Source organism: Lepidochelys kempii, chromosome 26 (genome assembly GCF_965140285.1).
Source record: "Lepidochelys kempii isolate rLepKem1 chromosome 26, rLepKem1.hap1, whole genome shotgun sequence".
NCBI lineage: Eukaryota > Metazoa > Chordata > Testudines > Cheloniidae > Lepidochelys > Lepidochelys kempii.
The window spans coordinates 15,439,300-15,457,789 of NC_136405.1; the positions used below are offsets into that span (position 1 = coordinate 15,439,300).

Below are 18,490 nucleotides of genomic sequence, written 5' to 3' on the forward strand. Positions count from 1 at the left end.
CTGAGCCCCCTTTTCCAAAAAGCTTTCCCATCCAAGTGCTGACCCAGCCTGTCCCTGCTTCACAGCATGACCCCAGAACCCTCCTTGTTGAAGTCCAGGAGCCCCCTCATAGGAGACCCACACCCCCACGGCAGGACACGGCCCCTTTGACCAGCATGGAGGGTTTAACCCCTTCCCCACCAGGCTTGTTGCAAACCATGCAGGATCCCTAGGCTGAGCCCTGGGGGTGGGGGGAAGATGCCTTGCACCACCCCACCCTGGGATGGCTAGAGTCAGGGGGTTGGGGAGACCCCCAGTGTCCAAGCACTGGGGGGCCAGAGGGGAGGGCACCCCTCAGATCTGACTGGAAGGAGGGGTGTTGGAGGGAGAGAGCTGGGACCACCACATCTGCTCCTTCCTGATAATTGGGGCCTCCCCTGCACTCTGAGGCCAAAGTCCTTCCCCACCCCCACAAGCAGAGGACACTGGCCCTAACCACATTGCAAAACCAGCAATGCCCAGGGCTGGGAACAGGGACTAGTCCCGCCCCCAATGGCCAGCAGAACCAGCTGGCAGCCAGACAATGGCAGGGCAGGGTGGGTGGGACGGGATGTGGGGAGGCTGTGGCTGGCTGGGGGGGCGTCGGAGGTTCTGGATAGGACCTGCAGCAGCACCACGTGGGCCGTCAAACCGCACCCCAGTCAGTGGGGGCTGGGTAACCCAGGGATGGGTTCCTCTGTATGGACTGTGCTAAGCAGGGACAGCGCTGGGCCCGGAGACAGGCCAGGGGATGAGGGACTCCTGCACTTCTCTGCTCTGGAGCCCCACGCAGCACGAGGAGCAGTGAGAGCAAAGTACCAGGACTCCTGGGTCCTCTTTCCAGCTCTGCTCTCCCTCTAGCTGTTCTGTGCCTCAATTTCCCTCCCATAAACAGGGAGAACAACACTGACCCACCTGGAGTGCCCCGAGATCGGGAGGCTGGGCTTGAGGGAAGGGGAATTCCTGCACCCAGAGAAGGGAAATAAACTGAGCACCAACTGCCCGAGCACTCAAGGGACTTTAGAGCCCCCAGGGGACACAGGACCCTGGACACTCAGAGCCGGCACTAATGATTTCTGAGGTGCCCTGTCACCAGCCAGGCTCCCCAGAGGGGCAGGGATGCCAGGGGCATGTGCCCTGCCCAGAGCACTCACCGAACAGGAAGCGGAAGACGCCCAGGGAGGCCGGGTCCGTGGGTCTGTTGAGCAGGCAGACGAAGCGGGGCCAGCTGGACACATCAGCCCATTCAAAGCCCAGCAAGCGCTGAGCCCAACTGCTCCTCTGCTGGGTGGGCTCCGGCGCCCCGTCACCATCGCGCTGCCGGCGGCCGGGCGAGGACTCTGCCAGCAGGGCAGCTGCAAACCAACCGGGAGAGTGGGGGTGCAGGGCCGGTCACTTCTTTATTCGGGGGGGAGGGGGGTTCCTAGTGTCCCAGACAGCAGGATAGCGAGGGCTCTAGGCGTAGGATCAGCTCACAGAGCCACAGCCCCCCGCCAGCCCTGCCAGCGCCCCCCACTCCCGACCCGCAGCCCCCCGCCGGCCCAGCCGGCGCCCCCCACTCCCGACCCGCAGCCCCCCGCCAGCCCTGCCAGTGCCCCGCACCCCCAACCCCCCGGCGCCCCCCACTCCCGACCCGCAGCCCCCCGCCGGCCCAGCCAGCGCCCCCCACTCCCGACCCACAGCCCCCCGCCAGCCCTGCCAGCGCCCCCCACTCCCGACCCGCAGCCCCCCGCCAGCCCTGCCAGCGCCCCCCACTCCCGACCCGCAGCCCCCCGCCGGCCCAGCCAGCGCCCCCCACTCCCGACCCACAGCCCCCCGCCGGCCCAGCCAGCGCCCCCCACTCCCGACCCACAGCCCCCCGCCAGCCCTGCCAGCGCCCCCCACTCCCGACCCGCAGCCCCCCGCCGGCCCAGCCAGCGCCCCCCACTCCCGACCCACAGCCCCCCGCCAGCCCTGCCAGCGCCCCCCACTCCCGACCCGCAGCCCCCCGCCAGCCCTGCCAGCGCCCCCCACTCCCGACCCGCAGCCCCCCGCCAGCCCAGCCGGCGCCCCCCACTCCCGACCCGCAGCCCCCCGCCGGCCCAGCCGGCGCCCCCCACTCCCGACCCACAGCCCCCCGCCAGCCCAGCCGGCGCCCCCCACTCCCGACCCGCAGCCCCCCGCCAGCCCTCCCAGTGCCCCGCACCCCCAACCCCCCGGCGCCCCCCACTCCCGAACCGCAGCCCCCCGCCAGCCCTGCCAGCGCCCCCCACTCCCGACCCGCAGCCCCCCGCCAGCCCAGCCGGCGCCCCCCACTCCCGACCCGCAGCCCCCCGCCAGCCCTGCCAGCGCCCCCCACTCCCGAACCGCAGCCCCCCGCCAGCCCAGCCGGCGCCCCCCACTCCCGACCCGCAGCCCCCCGCCAGCCCTGCCAGCGCCCCCCACTCCCGACCCGCAGCCCCCCGCCGGCCCAGCCGGCGCCCCCCACTCCCGACCCGCAGCCCCCCGCCAGCCCTGCCAGTGCCCCGCACCCCCAACCCCCCGGCGCCCCCCACTCCCGACCCGCAGCCCCCCGCCGGCCCAGCCAGCGCCCCCCACTCCCGACCCACAGCCCCCCGCCGGCCCAGCCGGCGCCCCCGCACCCCCAACCCCCCGGCGCCCCCCACTCCCGACCCGCAGCCCCCCGCCGGCCCAGCCGGCGCCCCCGCACCCCCAACCCCCCGGCGCCCCCCACTCCCGACCCCCACCCCCTCGCCGGCCCCCGACCCGCAGCCCGGCCCCGGGCAGGCTGAGAACCAGGCGGGACCCAGCACGCGGCTCCCTCCCGGGCCGGGTCCCTCTGCGCGGGGCGGGGCGGGGGGGGCTGTAGCGCCGGGCAGGAACCCAGGAGTCCGGCTGCGAACCCCGGTACCTGCCGCGCGGCCCCGCTGCGGCTCCATCTCACGCGCGGTCCCCGCGCCCCGCCCCGGTTGCTAGGAGACGCTCCAGCGCGAGCTCCTCGGCCGCCGACACGTCACCCGCGCGGCGGCCGCAAAGCGCGGGGCGGGCGAGTGTCGCAAGCGCGGGGCGGGCCCTGGCGGCGCTTTCCGGCAGCCCCGGGGGGGTCTCCTCCCCACGGCACGGCTGGGGCGGAACCCAGGCGTCCGGGGCCCCATCCAGCCCCGCCTCCTCCCGCTGCGGGGCCCCTCCCCCCGCGGGCCCTATCCCGGACGCCTGGGTCCTCCCGCTCCCAGACAGCCCCGCGCTCGGGGTCCTGGCGCCCCCGGGCCCCCCCGCCCGGGCCCTCTCCCCCCGGGGACCCGCAGCGCCCCCCAAGTGCTGGCCTGGGGCTCGTGCTACAGCCAGCAAGGAGGCTCCCCGCCTGCTGCAGCCCGTGGGCCCCCCCGTGTATTGACCAGGCCCGGCCCCACCCTGCGGCCTGGGCTGCGCCACGTTGCCTCTCCCGGGCTGGCTCGGGCCCTGCTGGCCGCGCTTGGCGGGGTGCGCAGCCTGCGGAGAGGGGCAGGTCCCGGCCTGGTGCTGAGCCCTCCCGGCGGGGCTCAGAGCAGCAGCCCTGTTCGCCCGCACCCGCCAAAAGGAAAGGAGGACGCGTGGCGCCTTGGAGACTAACACGTAGCTTTCGTGATGCATCCGATGCAGGGAGCTGTGGGCCAGGAAAGCTCCCGCTCCAATAAATCGGTTAGTCTCTAAGGTGCCACGAGGCCTCCTCTCCTTTCTCCTGAGATAAGGAGACATTCGTTCGGAGTGGGGCGCCAATCAGATTGTCCCCCTCTTCCGTGAAATTAATGTGGCAACTTGGTTTGCTACAGGCACCGGGCAGAACTAGTGTGTGGGCTGGGGGAAGAAGGGTCCTCCTTGGGGTCAGGAGGGCTGGGTTCCAGTGGGGTATAGTGCTTAGGGCTGGGGGTGGCAGGAGTCAGGACTCCTGGGTTTTCCCAGCTCTGGGAGTGGGGTTCCATGCCTGGCTCTGGGAAGGGAGTGTGATCTATGGGTTTGAGCAGGGGATTGGGGGGTCAAACCTAATACAACGCCTCCTGGGTTCTGTTCTTGACTCACTGTGTGACTCTGGCCTTTTCCCTCTCTGTGCCTCAGTTTCTCCTGCTATGGGCTGGGGTCGATGAGACTGACCCCTCCTCTCAGAGGGGCAGGCAGGATGCCTTCATGTTGGTAAATCTCATTGGGATCCCCTAGGAAAGGGCCAGGTACCAGCGCTGCTGCTTTGGGTCACGGATCATAGACTGTCAGGCTTGGAAGGGACCTTGGGAGGTCATTGAGTCCAACCCCCTGCTCAAAGCAGGGCCAGTCTCCAGTTTTTGTCCCAGATCCCTAAATGGCCCCCTCAAGGGTTGAACTCACAACCCTGGGTTTAGCAGGCCAATGCTCAAACCACTGAGCTATGCCTCTCCCCCCACTGAGCTATCCCTCCCCCTCACAGAGTCATAAACCAACACACTTTAATAGTGACAATTACCCAGGGCTGGGAAGCTGTAAACAGAGACTGCTGGGGCTGCGGCCTGCAGAACCACCAACCACATCTCCCTCCCACCCAACTGCATTTCTCATCTGCCAGGGAAGCTGCATTTCCATCCTGCCAGCGACACGGCCTGGTCTTCGCTTCGCTCCCCAGCCCTGTACAAACCCCAACACCTTTTGCTCCCACTGCAGAGCCCGGCTGGTTCTTCCTGCTCTTCCACTCTGAAGGGAAGAGGCAAATATTTATACAGAGCCCAAAATGTTACATTCTCTGTGGCTCTGGCCTGAGGGGGAGGAGGCAGAAAGGACCAGCTTGGTGCAGGGACAGGGACAGAGAGATCTCCCCAACACTTCCCACAGCTGTGGCTTTTGCTACAAAACAAAATCCAGCCTCCATCTGTTCTTGGTATGAAGAAAACTTTTTCCTGGTGACCCTGAGGAAAACTGACATGGCTGCATCTGCCTGAATTTGCAGAGAACTTGAGCCGATCGCCCGGAGATGAGGGATTTGCCCTCAGGGTAACCAGTGCAATGATGCCTGCCTGGGTTTGTTGAGTCCAAAGCAATAGGAGCAAGCGTGCGGGATGAACGCCCCGTTCATTCCAGTGAAGGCTAACTCCAATGCCCACTGCTCTCACTTTAAATGGCAACACTTAACTATTCCAGAGGGAAGAGGAAGGATCAGAGTACAAAGGGCTAGGTGGGGGGAGACAGCATGGGATAGATACGTCGGAGGGGGGGAGGTGGCATGGCTGGATTAATTTACCACAGAGCGGGGCTCAGATTCAGCCATCTGGAAACACTGCACTGAAATAGCCTCGTCCTGGGCTTGAGTCTGTCCCTTTTCTCCCTCGGTTACGTCTGGCCAGTTTCCATCAGGTTTAAATGAAGTGTTGCAAGCAGGCAAGACTAGAGCAGATCAACAGTGAGTCATCCACTGCCCTACCCTGTCTCCAGCACCAGCTGCTTCAGGAGCCCTGGAAAACCCAATCCCCATGCTGTCTGTAGTTGTTGCATGATACTGTATGGAAAGATAGGGATTCCTGCCTGACCCTTGGGGCCATCAGCCCTGGAGCATGAGAGTTGATTACAACTGTAACAGAAAGGAAAGGGTGTGGAGGGTGATTGGGGGATGGAGGCTGGAGGGGAGCAGCCTCCTTAACCCAGAGAGAGGGCAGCATGGCACCAGAGGCCTTCTTGTGAGAAGAGCTGCGCCTCTGTAAGCCCTGCTGGCTCTTCTGTTTGCAGGAGGGTGGGAAAGCTGCAGGGTATGGCAGGATTGCAACCCTCAGGTGCCCCTGTGGAGATGAAGATGCGTGAGCAGGGGGTAAGGTGGTAACACAGCCGTGTGGAGTCCCCATGCTGCCTCAGTGCCAGAGGCAGGGTGGGTGACACAGGGCTTCGCGCTGCTGGGAGACCAGGCCTTCAAGAAGAGCCAACAGCTCCATGGGGGGCCCGGATCAGGTAGTCACTAGGCCGTGCAAAGCCATCCATGCACCAGCATCCTCCACAGCCCCGCCACACAGCAGGCCCCGGCCCCTTTCCACTGTCCTCCCCACCGTCAAAATCTCCAAACCCTTTTCACACAGCTTCCTGACCCAGGGGGGACAGTAGCTGCTGGGCCCCATCCCCCACCTCAGCTGGCTTCCTCTGCAGCCCAGTACCCCCTGATCTGGGCGGAGTTTAACCCTCTCCCTGCCAAACACAGGGCAGGGGCCTGGAACCCCTTGTGGGTGTGTACAAGCAGGAGATGGGTGCTGGAGATAGATGGGCTCCTCCCCAGAGCGGGTCAGCGGCCCAGCAGTCCCCGCCCCTGCCAATGTGTCTGGGCCTACGGTCTGCCAGCAAGGCACCACCATTGTCCCACTCAGTGACTGGGCTGGATCTGGGTCCACACCAGCTCCACTCAGCAGCCTCAGCCCCGGGACATCTGCTCCCTGCAGTGCTGGCCTCTGGTCAGCTCCGCCTGCCAGGGCAGGGCATACCCTGCCCTGAGCCCTAGGAGCATTTTGTACCAGCTGGCGTCAGCCAGGCTGGGATGGGACACGGAGTGGGCAGAGCTGCCCCCCCCCGGGAGAGTTTCCTCTCCAAGCTCAGCCGATGCCCCTCACCCCTGACTCACAGCCCCTGCTACTCCTGGGCCCCCCAGCTCTGCCGCTGCCCTCTGGGGGGGAGGCCCCAGCCTTAACCCTAAAGCACTAGCCCCGTGCACAGAACGAGCCTGCTGGGATGGGGGCTGCCCCCCAGGGGGGCTGGGTCTCCTGGACAGGTCTCTGGGTGGCCTGGGGCTGCCAGGGGGCAAAGCTTGGAGCCCATCGCTGGGGACCCAGTGCCTCGGTTCTGTGCGGGGCCGAGGGACCCGAACCCCGCTGGGTCCGCCCCGTCCCGGGGAGCTGGGCCCGGCCCGTGCCTCTTTAAAGGCCGCGGCGGGAGCTGGGCCCGCCCCTCGCACCTGCGGACCGGCCGGGCCGGGCTGGGCTGCAGGAAGCAGGAAGTTCGGGCTGAAACTTAGCGCACCAGGAAGCGGCCGGAGCGGAGCATGGTGAGTGCCCGGGATCGGGGGCCCGCCCCGATCTGCCCCGGCCGCCGATTCACACGGGGCTCCGGCGCCCGGAGGGGATGCGGAGTGACTCCGCGCGGGGAGGGGCCCGGGCCCGGCTCAGGAGCGGCGGCCGCGGGGGAGCGGACTGGAAACAGCGGCTGGCGGGGATCCCGCCTGGCTAACAACCCTCCAGGGCACGGCAGCGACTTAACACCCCCCTCCCCCCATGCTGCGGAGAGAACCCAGGCGTCCTGGCTCCCAGCTGTGGCTCTGGTGGCTGCTGGGGGGAGGGGGGCACAGGCCAGGGTCCGGGTGACAGAGGGAGGAAGCGGGTGCTGCTGAGACAAGGGACCCGAACGGCGCGCTCGGCGCTGCAGGCTGCTCCCTGGGCCGTCTCCAAGGTGGCGGCTGGACGCGGCCGGGCAGGGGCTGGGCGCAGGTGGCGATTGCTGTGGGGAGGGGACTGGGTGCAGCCAGCGTAGAGAGGGGAAGCGGGCAGCCGGAATATTTTCCAGGAAGGGAATAGGGGCGGGGAGAGTCTGCAGCTTCTCAAAGGGGGCGCAGGAGCAGGGTCATTCCTGAGACCAGAGAGAACCCCCACCCCGACTTCCAAAGTAACAGGCTCCTGGCTGCGTCCCGTGCCAAGGCTCCCCATGGATCCACAGACTAGGAGCTGCATGCCCCCCTCTCTCTTCTCCCCGCCCCCTCCCCCTGGTGCTGGGTCTCATTATCAGCCCCTCCCCCTCCGCCCCCCCATCCCATCCCTGCAGAGCTGCCTAGAAAGAGGAAGCGGGCGGCCTAACGGTTCCTGCCGCACTCGGGGGACTCCAGACCCCAAGCCCTGTTCTGCACGCTGAGCCGGCCACGGTGGGGGACAGGGCCCCCTGAATTGCAGGGCTATTTTGGGGCCAGGGTGGGATGGGGGGAAGGGGGATGACTCAGTGGGCATTTGGGGGCAGCGCTGGCGGGTGGGGTGGATGGAGGCCAGGCTGGGTCTAAAAGGGGCCACAGACCCTGGGGGCTCCTGGCCTGAGCTGCCCGCTGTGTGGGGCTGCCGGGGGCTGGGAAGATGCAGGGGTCTGGGAAGGGGTCTGGGGGTTGGGGGGTCTTCAGGGGGTGCTTACCAAAGGACTGGTGCCTCTGAGGCCCCACTAGCCGTGATCCCCCACTGAGGGGGCAGAGGGCTCTGAGCTGTGGTCTGTCCATCTGAGCAGTCTCTGAGCAGCTGCAAAGCAAAGAGCAGAAGGCAAAAGATTAATGTGACCTGCATCTGGGGTCACTAATTCACCTGAGTCGGGGGAGACGGGGTTAATGCCTGGCCCTGGCTGCGCAGAACACCCCAGTCCAGAGCACCTGGGGGAAGGGGGGAGCGGCCTGGGACCTGAAGGGTTAAGGGAAGGAGCTCGGGTGCCCCAAGTGTTGCCAAGGTGCCCTGGCAGTGGAGAGGTTTCCCTTAAAGGAGCCACACGGCGGGAATGGAGGGGGGCTCTGGCCCCTACCCTGTCTGCTTCCTCCTGGGGGGCCTGGGGTTCCACTCTCCAGGGGCTGGGGTGTCCCTCCTCCTCCCCCGTGTTGGAGCCATGTTGGCCACCTCTGGCCAGTCCTGGGTTAAAAACTGGGTCAGATTTGGGGGATCAGTGTCGGGCTAAATGCAGCAGGTGCTGGGGGTTGAGTGGGGGCCCGGAAAGGGGAGGTGGCGGTCGTGCTGCCAGCCAGGGCCAGTGTAACGGGGATTCTCTCTGCAGGCTGCTGGACTCAGACCCTGGGGCTCCCATGGGGCTCCCTCCGGCCCACGCTGGGCAGCACTGCCCTGGGCACTGGGCGGGCTCTGCTCCCCTGTGCCTGACGTACTTTGGGCGCTGGCCGCGGGCAGCGTTTCTGAGATTCCAGCCTGGGACCCACCCAGCCTGACACGCCTGGGTCTGACCAGCCCAGCCGCTTGGATCAGGCTCAGCAGGAGGGGGAGGAGACAAGGGGGTGGCTCTGACCCTGTCCCCCCTGCGGGTCTCACAGGCTCAGGGGGTGCTCCCATCCTGGGACTGTCCCAGGCCCCTGGGTGCGCTGCGTTTGCTGGGTCTCTGCTCTGCGGGGGGCAGAGGACCCAGCAGGGCTTTGGAGACAGACCCCCCGCTCCACCCCTGCAGAGGGGTTTGCCCTGGGCCGCAGAGGGGTTTGCCCTGGGCCACACTGGGCTGGCCGTGTCACACCCGCTGCCCCCTGCAGGCAGAGGGCATAACTGCTGGGGGGAGATTGCTCGGACCGACCCGACCGGCTGGGTGAGTCCTGGAGGCGTGACGCGCGCTGGAAGTTCCCTGTTGACATTCCGCAGTAATAAGTGTGGGGGGTGGGGCAGCGCAATCACCCCGGGGGCTGCTCTGCCCCGTCGCCCAGAGAGCCCCCCCAGTGCCCAGTCCTGCCCTGTGGGACCTCCCTCAGCCTCTGTGCCTGCAACGCTGCCTCTGTGTCCCTCCTGGCCTTGGGCCAGGCACCCTCCTTCCCCGGCTCTCTCCTCTCCCTTCCTCATGCTGGCTGAGGTGTTGTGGTCCAGTGGTTAGAGCAGGGGTCTAGTAGCCAGGACACCTGCTTCTATTCCTGACGCTGAGAGGGGAGTGGGGATGCTGGGAGACAGGACTCCTGGGTTCTCTGCCCCTGCCTTTGTTACATCAGCTGCCTCAGTTTCCCCACATGATTGTTCTCCTGTAGTAGGCTTTGGGGCTCAAACGGAGTCTGTGAAGCATTCTGAGCTCCTCAGAGGTACAGGGCTGCAGCTGGACCCCAGAACCGGGGCGTTGCCCTGTGATCAGCAGCCCTTTAGCTTCTCGAGGGCCCTTCCCCCATTCGCCTTGGGGCCTCCCTTCTCTGGGCCCCTGAGGTTTTGCCCGGGCCGCGTGTGCTGCTCCCGCAGCCGCTCTCCTGTTGACCCCTGGCGGGGGCTCTCCCTGCAGGAGGGCACCGGTGGCAGCGGGATGGCAACGGACCGGGTGAAGAACCTGCAGAGCGAGGTGGAGGGGGTGAAAAACATCATGTCTCAAAATGTGGAGCGGATCCTGGCGCGGGGCGAGAACCTGGACCACCTGCGGAACAAGACCGAGGACCTGGAGGCGACGGTGAGCCCTGGTTCGGGGAGGGGACCGGGGAGCAGCAGGCTGGGGGAGACCCCCATCCTGTGCTCGTGAGGTTCCTGGTTAGGTCATGGGGAGCAGGAGGGGGAACCTCAAGACTGGAGTTGATTTGCAGAGGGTGGCGACTGGAGCCTGATAGGGGGTTTGGGCAAAGGCCTGGCTGCTGTTCTGGCCTGGCACCGGGTGCCCCTGGCTCTGGGGCCACCCAGACTAAGACAGGCCTGGGCACCACCATGACCCCTGACCTCGCTCTGGGGGCTCCGGCTGCTGCCCCCACAGGCTCAGCTGGGCGTGGAAACGGTGCCGAGCAGGAGGCGGGGGGGGGGGTGTGGTTCGGATCCTGCTGGTCCCTGCCCACGTGCATTGCACGACGCGCACTCTGGGGGGAGGGGCTGTTTGCTCAGCCGCTGATAAACCCTGGCAGCCGGCGAGACGCTGTCTCTGCCCTGCCCTTTGTCCCACGCTGGCATGGCTGATCGGAGGCTCTCAACCTGGTGCCCAGCATGGGCCGGTGCCAGCAGCTGCAAGCTTCCTCTAGGGGTCAGCTCTGGAATAACGTGCCCATAGCTCCCAGCACCGGCTTGGCTTGGCAGAGCGGAGCTGGGGCGGTGCCCGCATGTGGACCCGCCTGCCGGCATTGCTCGTGCCTGCAGATCTGCCCACGTGAGCGAAAGCGGTGGAAGCCAGATTCCCATCCACCGTGTTAGAGAGCCCAGGCCCACTGCTGCCCTGGTGTAGCTGCAGCAAGAGGAAATGTCCTGGCGAACCCCACCGGTGCTGGCTCTGATGCAGCGAGCGCAGCCCAACGGGCGCGTCTGGTACCCCAGCACCAAACTGGGGTGGCCCATGTAGAGCTGGATTAAGGCCGGTGCTGGCCCGATCTACCAGCCCAGTGAGTCTGTGTCCAGCTGCAGCCTCGCCCTGAGGGGATGCAGATGTCTCTTTCCCCCCCCCCCCCATCCCTCTGGTTAGAGCTGCCCTCGGCAGGTGGGGGGCTGTCCAGCGGCCTAGGGCCAAGCCAGGCAGGGGCTGGAGGATCTGGGTCAGCGTGGTGCTAACCCCCCCGCCCCTCCGGCATCTCTTCCCAGTCTGAGCACTTCAAGACGACCTCGCAGAAGGTGGCCCGCAAGTACTGGTGGAAGAACGTCAAGATGATCGCCATCATCTGTGTCATTGTGGCCATCATCATCATCATCATCATCCTGTTTGCCACCAACGTCATCCCCACATAGGCCACGCCCCCTCCCCGCAACCTCTTCCCCCACTCCACAGCTTCCCTGCCCCCACTGCCTGATGGTCGCTGGGGGGGCGATGCCTCCTGTCAGCCTTCTGAGTTTGCCCCTCCCTACGCCAGGAGGGGGAGGACACTTGTACTCTGACCCTCATTGCCCCCATGAAAGCTCCTTGGGGACTGTAGCCCCCTGAGGGGAACTCCCCTGCTCCCTCTGGCTCTGCCCAGCTTCCTTCCCCCAAACCCTGTGTCACACCCTTTCCCGGGCACCCCCATCGGTGTTCCCAGGCTGGCAGAGCCAAGCTACGCGGGAGCAGCTCCCAACCCCCAGCTCGGCCCCGGGGGGCGGGGTTGTCCCCTCTGCCCAGTGCGGCTGCCTGTAGTCCAGCTGAGGGAGGAGGCACTCCTGGGCTGGGGTGAGGGGCTTGGATCTGGGGAATGCTTCCCCCCCACCATCACAGCCCGTGCCTCCTGTGGGGCAGAGCTGGGCGTGGGCAAGGGCTGCTCTGTCCTGACCTGGACGTGGCCCTGTGGGGAGCAATCTACCTTTTGCCTTAATAAATAATGAGAGAAGGGGATATCCCTGCAGGAGGGGGCGGGGGGATTTGTCAGCCACCTCTGCCTGTCCAGGCTGGGGGCTCATGGGCTTCACTCCCTAGGTTCTCATAGCTAACCCCTCCCATGGCACCCTGACAGTTGGTGCACCCCCTGTCCTGCCTGGAGGGGCAGGGTGCTCTTGGGGGTGCAGAAACCCCCTCTTGTCTGCAGGGGGAGACTCAGCCAAGGGGCACAGCTGGGAGCTGGCGGGTGCTCTGTCGATTGGGGGAGCGGGGAAGGGTGAGCAGCCTCACCCTTGTTGCAGCCTCAACCCGCCCCAGCCTCCCCCACATGCCCTGAGTTTGGCTGTGTAGGTGGGTCTTACTTGCAGGCTCCCCCGTCGGACCTGGGGGGGATCCCTGAGCTGAGCAGTGGAAATGAGCTTTGGAAGTAGTTTCAGAGCCGCCACCCCCCCGACCCTGGAGGGGGAGACCAAGTCTTCCTGATTTCCCCCCTCCCCACCCTCGCCCCCCCAGACGCAGGCTGCGCTCCCTGCAATAAATGTATTTATACCTCACCGGGGAGTAGCGATTTATTGGACGGAACCTACCTCCACCTCTGCTCTGTACCCTGTCTGCTGAGCCCCACTGGACTCTCTCCCACAGCACCCTCTGCTGGGAGAGGCTGGGACTGCACAGGCTGGCATTGTGCCTGGCCCGGGGCGTGGGAGGGGTGTTGGATGGTCCTTCGTTCCAGGCTGTGACCAACTTGTAACCCTCAGCCCCTCACCCTCCGGGGCTGAGAGCGCAGGATGCTCGCCCGGCAGCCAGCCCTGCCCCCGGCTCTTTCCGGGGCCCCTCCCAGCTGAGGATCTGCCATGATGCACCCCCTGAACCTGAGGCATGGAAGTGGCTTGCCAAGGCCGTGCCAGAGCCAGAAAGAGAACCCAGGATTCCTGCCCATCTTTCCTGGCACAAACCTGGCAGCAGTTTGGTTGTGAGAGCTGGGTTAGAGCGGGGGGAGGACTAGGGGCTAGTGGCTGGGGCTAGCATGTGGGGCAGGGCCATCTGCTGCAGCCAATGGAGGGGGGATTACTGGGTGACTTCCTTCCCCCCCTCCCCCCTTATGCGCACACACAGGGAGAGGGGATGGGATCCCTGCCCCCTTGGCCAGGGCCCCTAGCACTAGAGCTTCAGGAGCCCTTTGCTGGCCTCCTGTCCACTCTGGGCTCAGCCACTAGGGGGCACTGTCACTGATCCCCATGCAGCACCCTCTGGGAGTCATTTCCAGACAATCCCCTGGCCACGAGCCATAGGTAACCAGATTCTGCTGAGCAGAGAGATGTGGCTGCCCCTCTGCCTCAGTTGGCTATTGGAGAATCCCCATTAGCACTATGGGGCTATGACACACAGGAGAGCAATCCTGATTCCACGCAGCAGAGGGCAGTAACAGCTGTTGGGGTTTTAATGTTTGATCAAGGGCTCGGATCCAATGGGGGATACTTAAAACAACCAAACAAATACAAGAATTAAACAAGCTCCTCCCAGAAGTAGCAACCCATTCAGCCAATGAGATACTAGCTTGAAGCAATTCCATCATTGGCACAAACTCCCATTGGCTGGTCAGAGATCTGGAGGGCTGGGTGCTTCTGTGAGCAGATTGACCCTTTTGTGGCTGGGCCATGCCCTCTGCTCCCCCGCCATGGCTCTGTTGTGTTTCACACCAGCATGTGTTACCATGTGGAACTCCCTGCCACAGGATGTCCCTGAGACCAGAAGCTCAGCAGTGTTTGAGGGCAGGCTGAAACATTGAGCTGGTGATAAGAGTTGCCAGGGGGACCTCAGAGACTTCTATCTTGTTACACTTCTGCCTCAGGATATGAGCTAGCCTCCGGCTGGTGGGATGTAGTAAAACCCCCTCCATAGGCAGGTGACGCCACAAAGGCCCTAGGCCAGGGGCTTTCCGCCTGTTCCTCAGCAGCAGCTGGAACTGGCTGCTGTGGGAGCCACGATACCAGGCAGGATCTGCTAGGGGGGCAGCTGGCTCCGGGGCTGGGCTTTCCCTCCTGGCTGGGGCTGTGGGAGCGCTGTGTTCCCCTACACAGCTGCCCAGGGCACTGAGATGCTGACTTCTGTGCCAGAGGCAGCCTGGGTGGGTGACACAGACAATTGCCTCAGTGTGTGGGGAACAGCTCGCATTCCCTGCTTGGGCCTCAGCTCTGGGCTGGTGCCACAGAGGCTGGGCTGAGGCCTGGCTCGATGGCTCAGGGAGGCAGGTGGTAGAGGGTGGGTTGGCAGCTCCTGGCCATGGGGAAAATGGTGGAAGCAACCGCAGCTGTGTGGGAACTGCCAGGTGGCTCCCAGCCTCAGGCGTTGGCTGCAGCTCCTCAGGGCTGGAGGGCCGGTCCCACGGGGTCCCTGCCAGGGCAGAGATGCAATGAGCCAGAGACTGGCATCAGCACTGTTCAGCTGGGTTTACTCCATTGCACCCCATCTCCGCTGGGTCTGCCTCCTTCAGTGCCCACACAATTCCCCCCCACACCCCAAGATCTACACCCTCTGCAGCCCCAGCACTGGCCCCCGGCCTCCCCCAGCCGATCCATCCAGCATGGCCACCCCCATCATCCCTGAATCTACCCGCCCCCATTGCAGTTCAGTGGCGGATTTAGAGTTAGTGGGGCCCCGTGCTCAGCTTCATTGTTGGGGCCCCTCCTGCGGACCCAGCCAAGGAAAAGAACATTCGCTCTTATCTCCCCTCACCCCCGTTTTTCATCCTTTTTTCCTTCCTCCTCCTCCTATAAGTAATAGGAAGTAAATGAAAATAAAGTGAGGGATCTTGACTGGTTTTGTCGTCGAACTTATTTTTCCACAGACCACTTGAAAATCGCTGAGGGTCTCAGCAGACCACTTCATGATCTTTCCAAATAGTGTTTGTGCCCTTAGCTGACTCGTGTGAAGCGCTTTGGAGAAGAGCCTTTTATAAAAAACAAATATGTAAAAAGTGATGGGGTGCGGGGTCTGGCCAGGACTTAGGGTGCAGGAGGGGGCTCGGGGCCGGGGGCGCAGGGTCTGGGAGGAAGTTAGGGTACAGGAGCAGGCTGGGGGTTGGGGTGCGGGGTCTAGCCAGGACTTAGGATGCAGGAGGGGGCTCAGGGTTGGGGCAGGGGGTTGGGGTGTGGAGCGTTTACCTGGGGCAGCTCCCGTGTGGTGCGAGGGGTGCAGGTGGGGATGTGGGGGTGTGTGTGCGCAGGAGTCAGGGCTCGGGGTGTGTGAGGGGGTGCAGGGGTCAGGGCAGGGGGCTGGGGTCGTGGGGGTGCTCCCAGCCCCCTGCCCTGAGCAGCTCATGGCAGGGGGCTGGTGGGGGTATGTGAAGGGGGAGTGGGGGGGCTCCGCCCTGCTCCGATTCCACCCTCTTCCCCAAGGCCCCGCCCCTGCCTCTTCTCCGCCTCCTCCCCGCACCGTGTTGCGGCCCTGTCCCTCCCCCGGAGAGACCTGAGCGCTGGCAAACAGCTGTTCCGTGGGGGCAGTGCTGGGAGGGGGAGGGGCAGGAGCACAGCACGCTCGGGGGGGGGGGAGGAGGCGGGAGAGGGGGAGCTTGGCTGCTGGTGGGGGCGGAGCCTGCAGCAGGAGCCGGCAGGACCAAGCTTCTACCCCCGCAGCTGCCCGGCCCTGGGGCTCCTTGTCACTGGGGGGCTGCATGCCAGGGCACCCTTGTGTTTCACTGTAAATCCGCCTCTGTTGCAGGTACACCCTGAAATGGGCAAAGTCCTGGTCACTTTGTTCAGAGCCCTTCCCCCCACATGCCAGTTACCCCAGCCACACCCCTGCCCCCCCCCAACTCTTCCCTGGGCCCAGGAGAAGGAAGCAGCTAACAACAAACTCCAATACCCCCACATTGAACCCACCCCCAGCAGGCTCCCCAGCCAGCTCGTCTGCCCTGCACACCCCATCCCATGCTGCGAGCCCTCGGGTGGGTTGGACACATTCTGGGCCTGGGCCAGCACCTGACACAGTGTGTGGCCTGACCGTTCCTTGTCACTCAGCCAGCGCTGCCTCGTGTGGAAATCTGCCACCTGGAGCCCTCTTTCCCACAAAGATTCTCTGGGGAATGGGAGGGGGGCATGCTCGTCAGTGCCACCCGTAGACCAGGCCGCGCCATCAATCAGGTGCCACACACCCGAACTGCCACTGGCCTAGCCAGTGTCCAGCTCTTTCTACTATCATCAGCCCCTCCTGTGCCATGGAATCTGATCTACAGTGAACTAGTTACACAGTCAACATTAGGTTTCAGAGTTAACACAGGGGAGGAGAATGGGGCCCTCCACAGCCATCTGCAGACTAGCTGCATGTAGACTCAGGGACCCATGGCTGCATCAGTTCTGCCCAAGCCACCTTCTGCCGGCTCTTTACAGCACCACGGCTAGAGCCTTAATTACTGTGTAAGGAAAGCTGAGGCCTTGGCCCCAGCTCCCTGAGCCTGAGAGTGCTGGGCTGAGCCTGGCTCTAGACAAGCCGAGCACCAGTTCCCGCCCCACCCACCTTACCTGCGCTAAGCCCTAAGCCAGCACCCGCAGGAGCTGTGCAGCAACCGTGTCACCACGGTGTTGAAGGGAAGTGTGCCAACTCCCCGGCCACCTCCCTGGCCCCTGGGAGCTGAGAGGCCTCGTTAGAGCCCACTTCCCATTAGGTAATTAAACGGTAAACAACCATCACGCTGGGGCAGGGCGACCCCAGGTGCAACAGCCTGAGGCTCAGTGGGTTTGGCATCAGTGACGGATTTGACCCCATCTCAGGAGTAACTGGGCCAAAGCCATGGGGCTGATGCCAACGTTCCTGACGTTGGCCCAGCGGGTTACGGGTGTTTGAACCCCCAGCTCCCACAATCCCCTGTGCCACCAGTGGGAACCCCGCATCACACAGCTGGTATCCTGCAATACATGGCAGCAGAGGTGAGCAATGCACCATGCGCTTATTGACCCCGCAGGCTGGTGTGACTGCCCCGCCGTGAATGCCCATTGGGTGGTACCCTGCAAAAGTGCCACTTCTGCTTGTCGGCAAGGCCTTAGTGCGTCCCCTGCAGCATGACCTGAGACATAAGTGCCCCCATGCTGCTGCATGCACCTCCTGTCTTCTGACACGGCCAGAGCTTCAGGGGGAGAGTACCGCACTGGGCGATTCTGGAGACATCCACCCATCTTCTCCTCCTGGTTTCTAGCAGTTGGAGGTTTAGGTCGCCCTGAGCATGGGGTTGCGGCTCTGACCATCCTGGCTAATAGCCATTGCGAGACCTAGCCTCCGTGAACTTATCTCATTCTTTTTTGAATCCAGTTATACTTTTGGCCTTCACAACATCCCCTGGCAAGGAGTTCCACAGATTAATTGTGCATTGTGTGAGGAAGTACTTCCTCTTGTTTGTATTAACCTGCAGCTTATTCATTTTATTGAGTGGCCCCTGGTTTTTGTATTATTGGACAAGGTAAATAAAACTCTCTTCTTTTGGAGATGGGGTGACCAGCACTGGACACAGGATTCCAGGGCTGGGCGCACCAGGGATTGATGTATGTGTTGGGGGGTGATAACTTCTGTTTTATTTTCTATCCCTGTGCTAGTAATTCCTAGTCATCTTTCTCATCACTGCTGGGAACTAAGCTGAAGTTCTATCCCCATGACTCCAGGTGCTCCTTCTTGAGCATCAACAGCTTGTTTAGACCCCATCTCTGTGGGGTTGGGATTGTTTCCCCCAATGGGCATTACTTTGCACCTAGAAATGTTGAATTTCAGCTGCCATTTTGTCCCCCCATCAGGGAGACCCCCCGTAACTCAGCTGTCTTGAACAATATTAGTTCATAGGCAAATGTTGTCACTTCACCAGTTACTCCCTTTTCTGGATCATTGATGAATTTGTTGAACAGCCCAGTCTGGCGCGGGGGGGACCGCGCTGTTCACTTCTCACCACTGGGAAAAGGGACCATTTAGTCCTGCCCTTTGTTCCCTGTCAAACAGCTACTGATCCAGGACCTTCCCTCTTTCCCCTAACTGCTTTGTGTCCTCCAAAGCCTTTAGTGAGGGACGTGGCCTGGCAGAGGCAAGGGGGAGCTGCTCGTGCAGTGAGGCACCAGAAATTGACACCCCCTCGCCATGCGGCCAGGGCAGCCAGGTGGGGCAGCGGTGGCCTGTGACTGACATGCAGTGTTTCCTGTCTCTGCCACAAGCTGCGGAGGAGGCCACACACCCTGCCCTCCCCCCTGGGTGGACTTTACTCACCTTCCTGCTTCCCCCGTGCTGGCCTGGGAGTCCAGTGTTCACTTGGGTGCATGAAAAGAAAGTAACGAGCCAGCTGGAAACTGTGAGCAAGTCCCAGGAGTGGCAATTAACTACAAAGCAGCATTTGCCAGCTGCTCCTCCCCAGAGCCACCATCAGTCTCTCTCCTAATGGATCCCTGCCCGTCTCTCTGCCCCCCTCGCAGCCTCCCCTTCCAAGCTCCCTTCCAACCTGCCGCCAGTGGGTCCCTGCTGCACCCAGCTTACACCGGGCATCTCAGGGAAGACTCCCCTTTGGGTTCATGACAGCTGAGCCCTGCATCCACTG

The 18,490-nt window shown here is 63.9% G+C and overlaps 2 protein-coding genes across 6 annotated transcripts in view; one reads left to right on the forward strand and one right to left on the reverse strand.

Moving 5' to 3' along the window:
• GGCX (gamma-glutamyl carboxylase) overlaps window positions 1-8,233 on the reverse strand; it is a 27,662-nt gene extending 19,429 nt beyond the window's left edge. The window contains exons 1-2 of one of the 4 annotated variants that reach the window (XM_073325143.2): window positions 8,137-8,233; window positions 1,173-1,373 (exon numbers count right to left, since the gene is read on the reverse strand). In XM_073325143.2, the coding sequence (XP_073181244.1) occupies window positions 1,173-1,373; window positions 8,137-8,218 (283 nt within the window). In that variant the 5' untranslated portion in view covers window positions 8,219-8,233. Of the gene's footprint in view, window positions 1-1,172; window positions 1,374-2,908; window positions 3,022-4,053; window positions 4,314-8,136 lie in introns of those variants that run through there. The other 3 variants (XM_073325142.2, XM_073325140.2, XM_073325141.2) reach the window with 3 other exon arrangements.
• VAMP8 (vesicle associated membrane protein 8) lies at window positions 5,206-12,479 on the forward strand. Of its 2 annotated transcripts, none has more exons than XM_073325150.2 (3): window positions 5,206-7,012; window positions 9,958-10,119; window positions 11,223-12,479. In XM_073325150.2, the coding sequence occupies exons 1-3, from the start codon at window positions 7,010-7,012 to the stop codon at window positions 11,364-11,366; spliced, it is 309 nt and encodes a 102-aa protein (XP_073181251.1). In that variant the 5' UTR covers window positions 5,206-7,009; the 3' UTR covers window positions 11,367-12,479. The 2 variants fall into 2 exon arrangements, with proteins under 2 accessions (XP_073181251.1, XP_073181252.1); XM_073325151.2 differs by lacking the exon at window positions 5,206-7,012 and adding an exon at window positions 7,121-7,879.
• Window positions 12,480-18,490: the final 6,011 nt, after the last annotated feature.

Coding starts and splice junctions, on each gene's coding strand:
- VAMP8 (XM_073325150.2), top strand. Junction 10,120..11,222: donor CCGAGGACCTGGAGGCGACG/GTGAGCCCTGGT, acceptor ATCTCTTCCCAG/TCTGAGCACTTCAAGACGAC.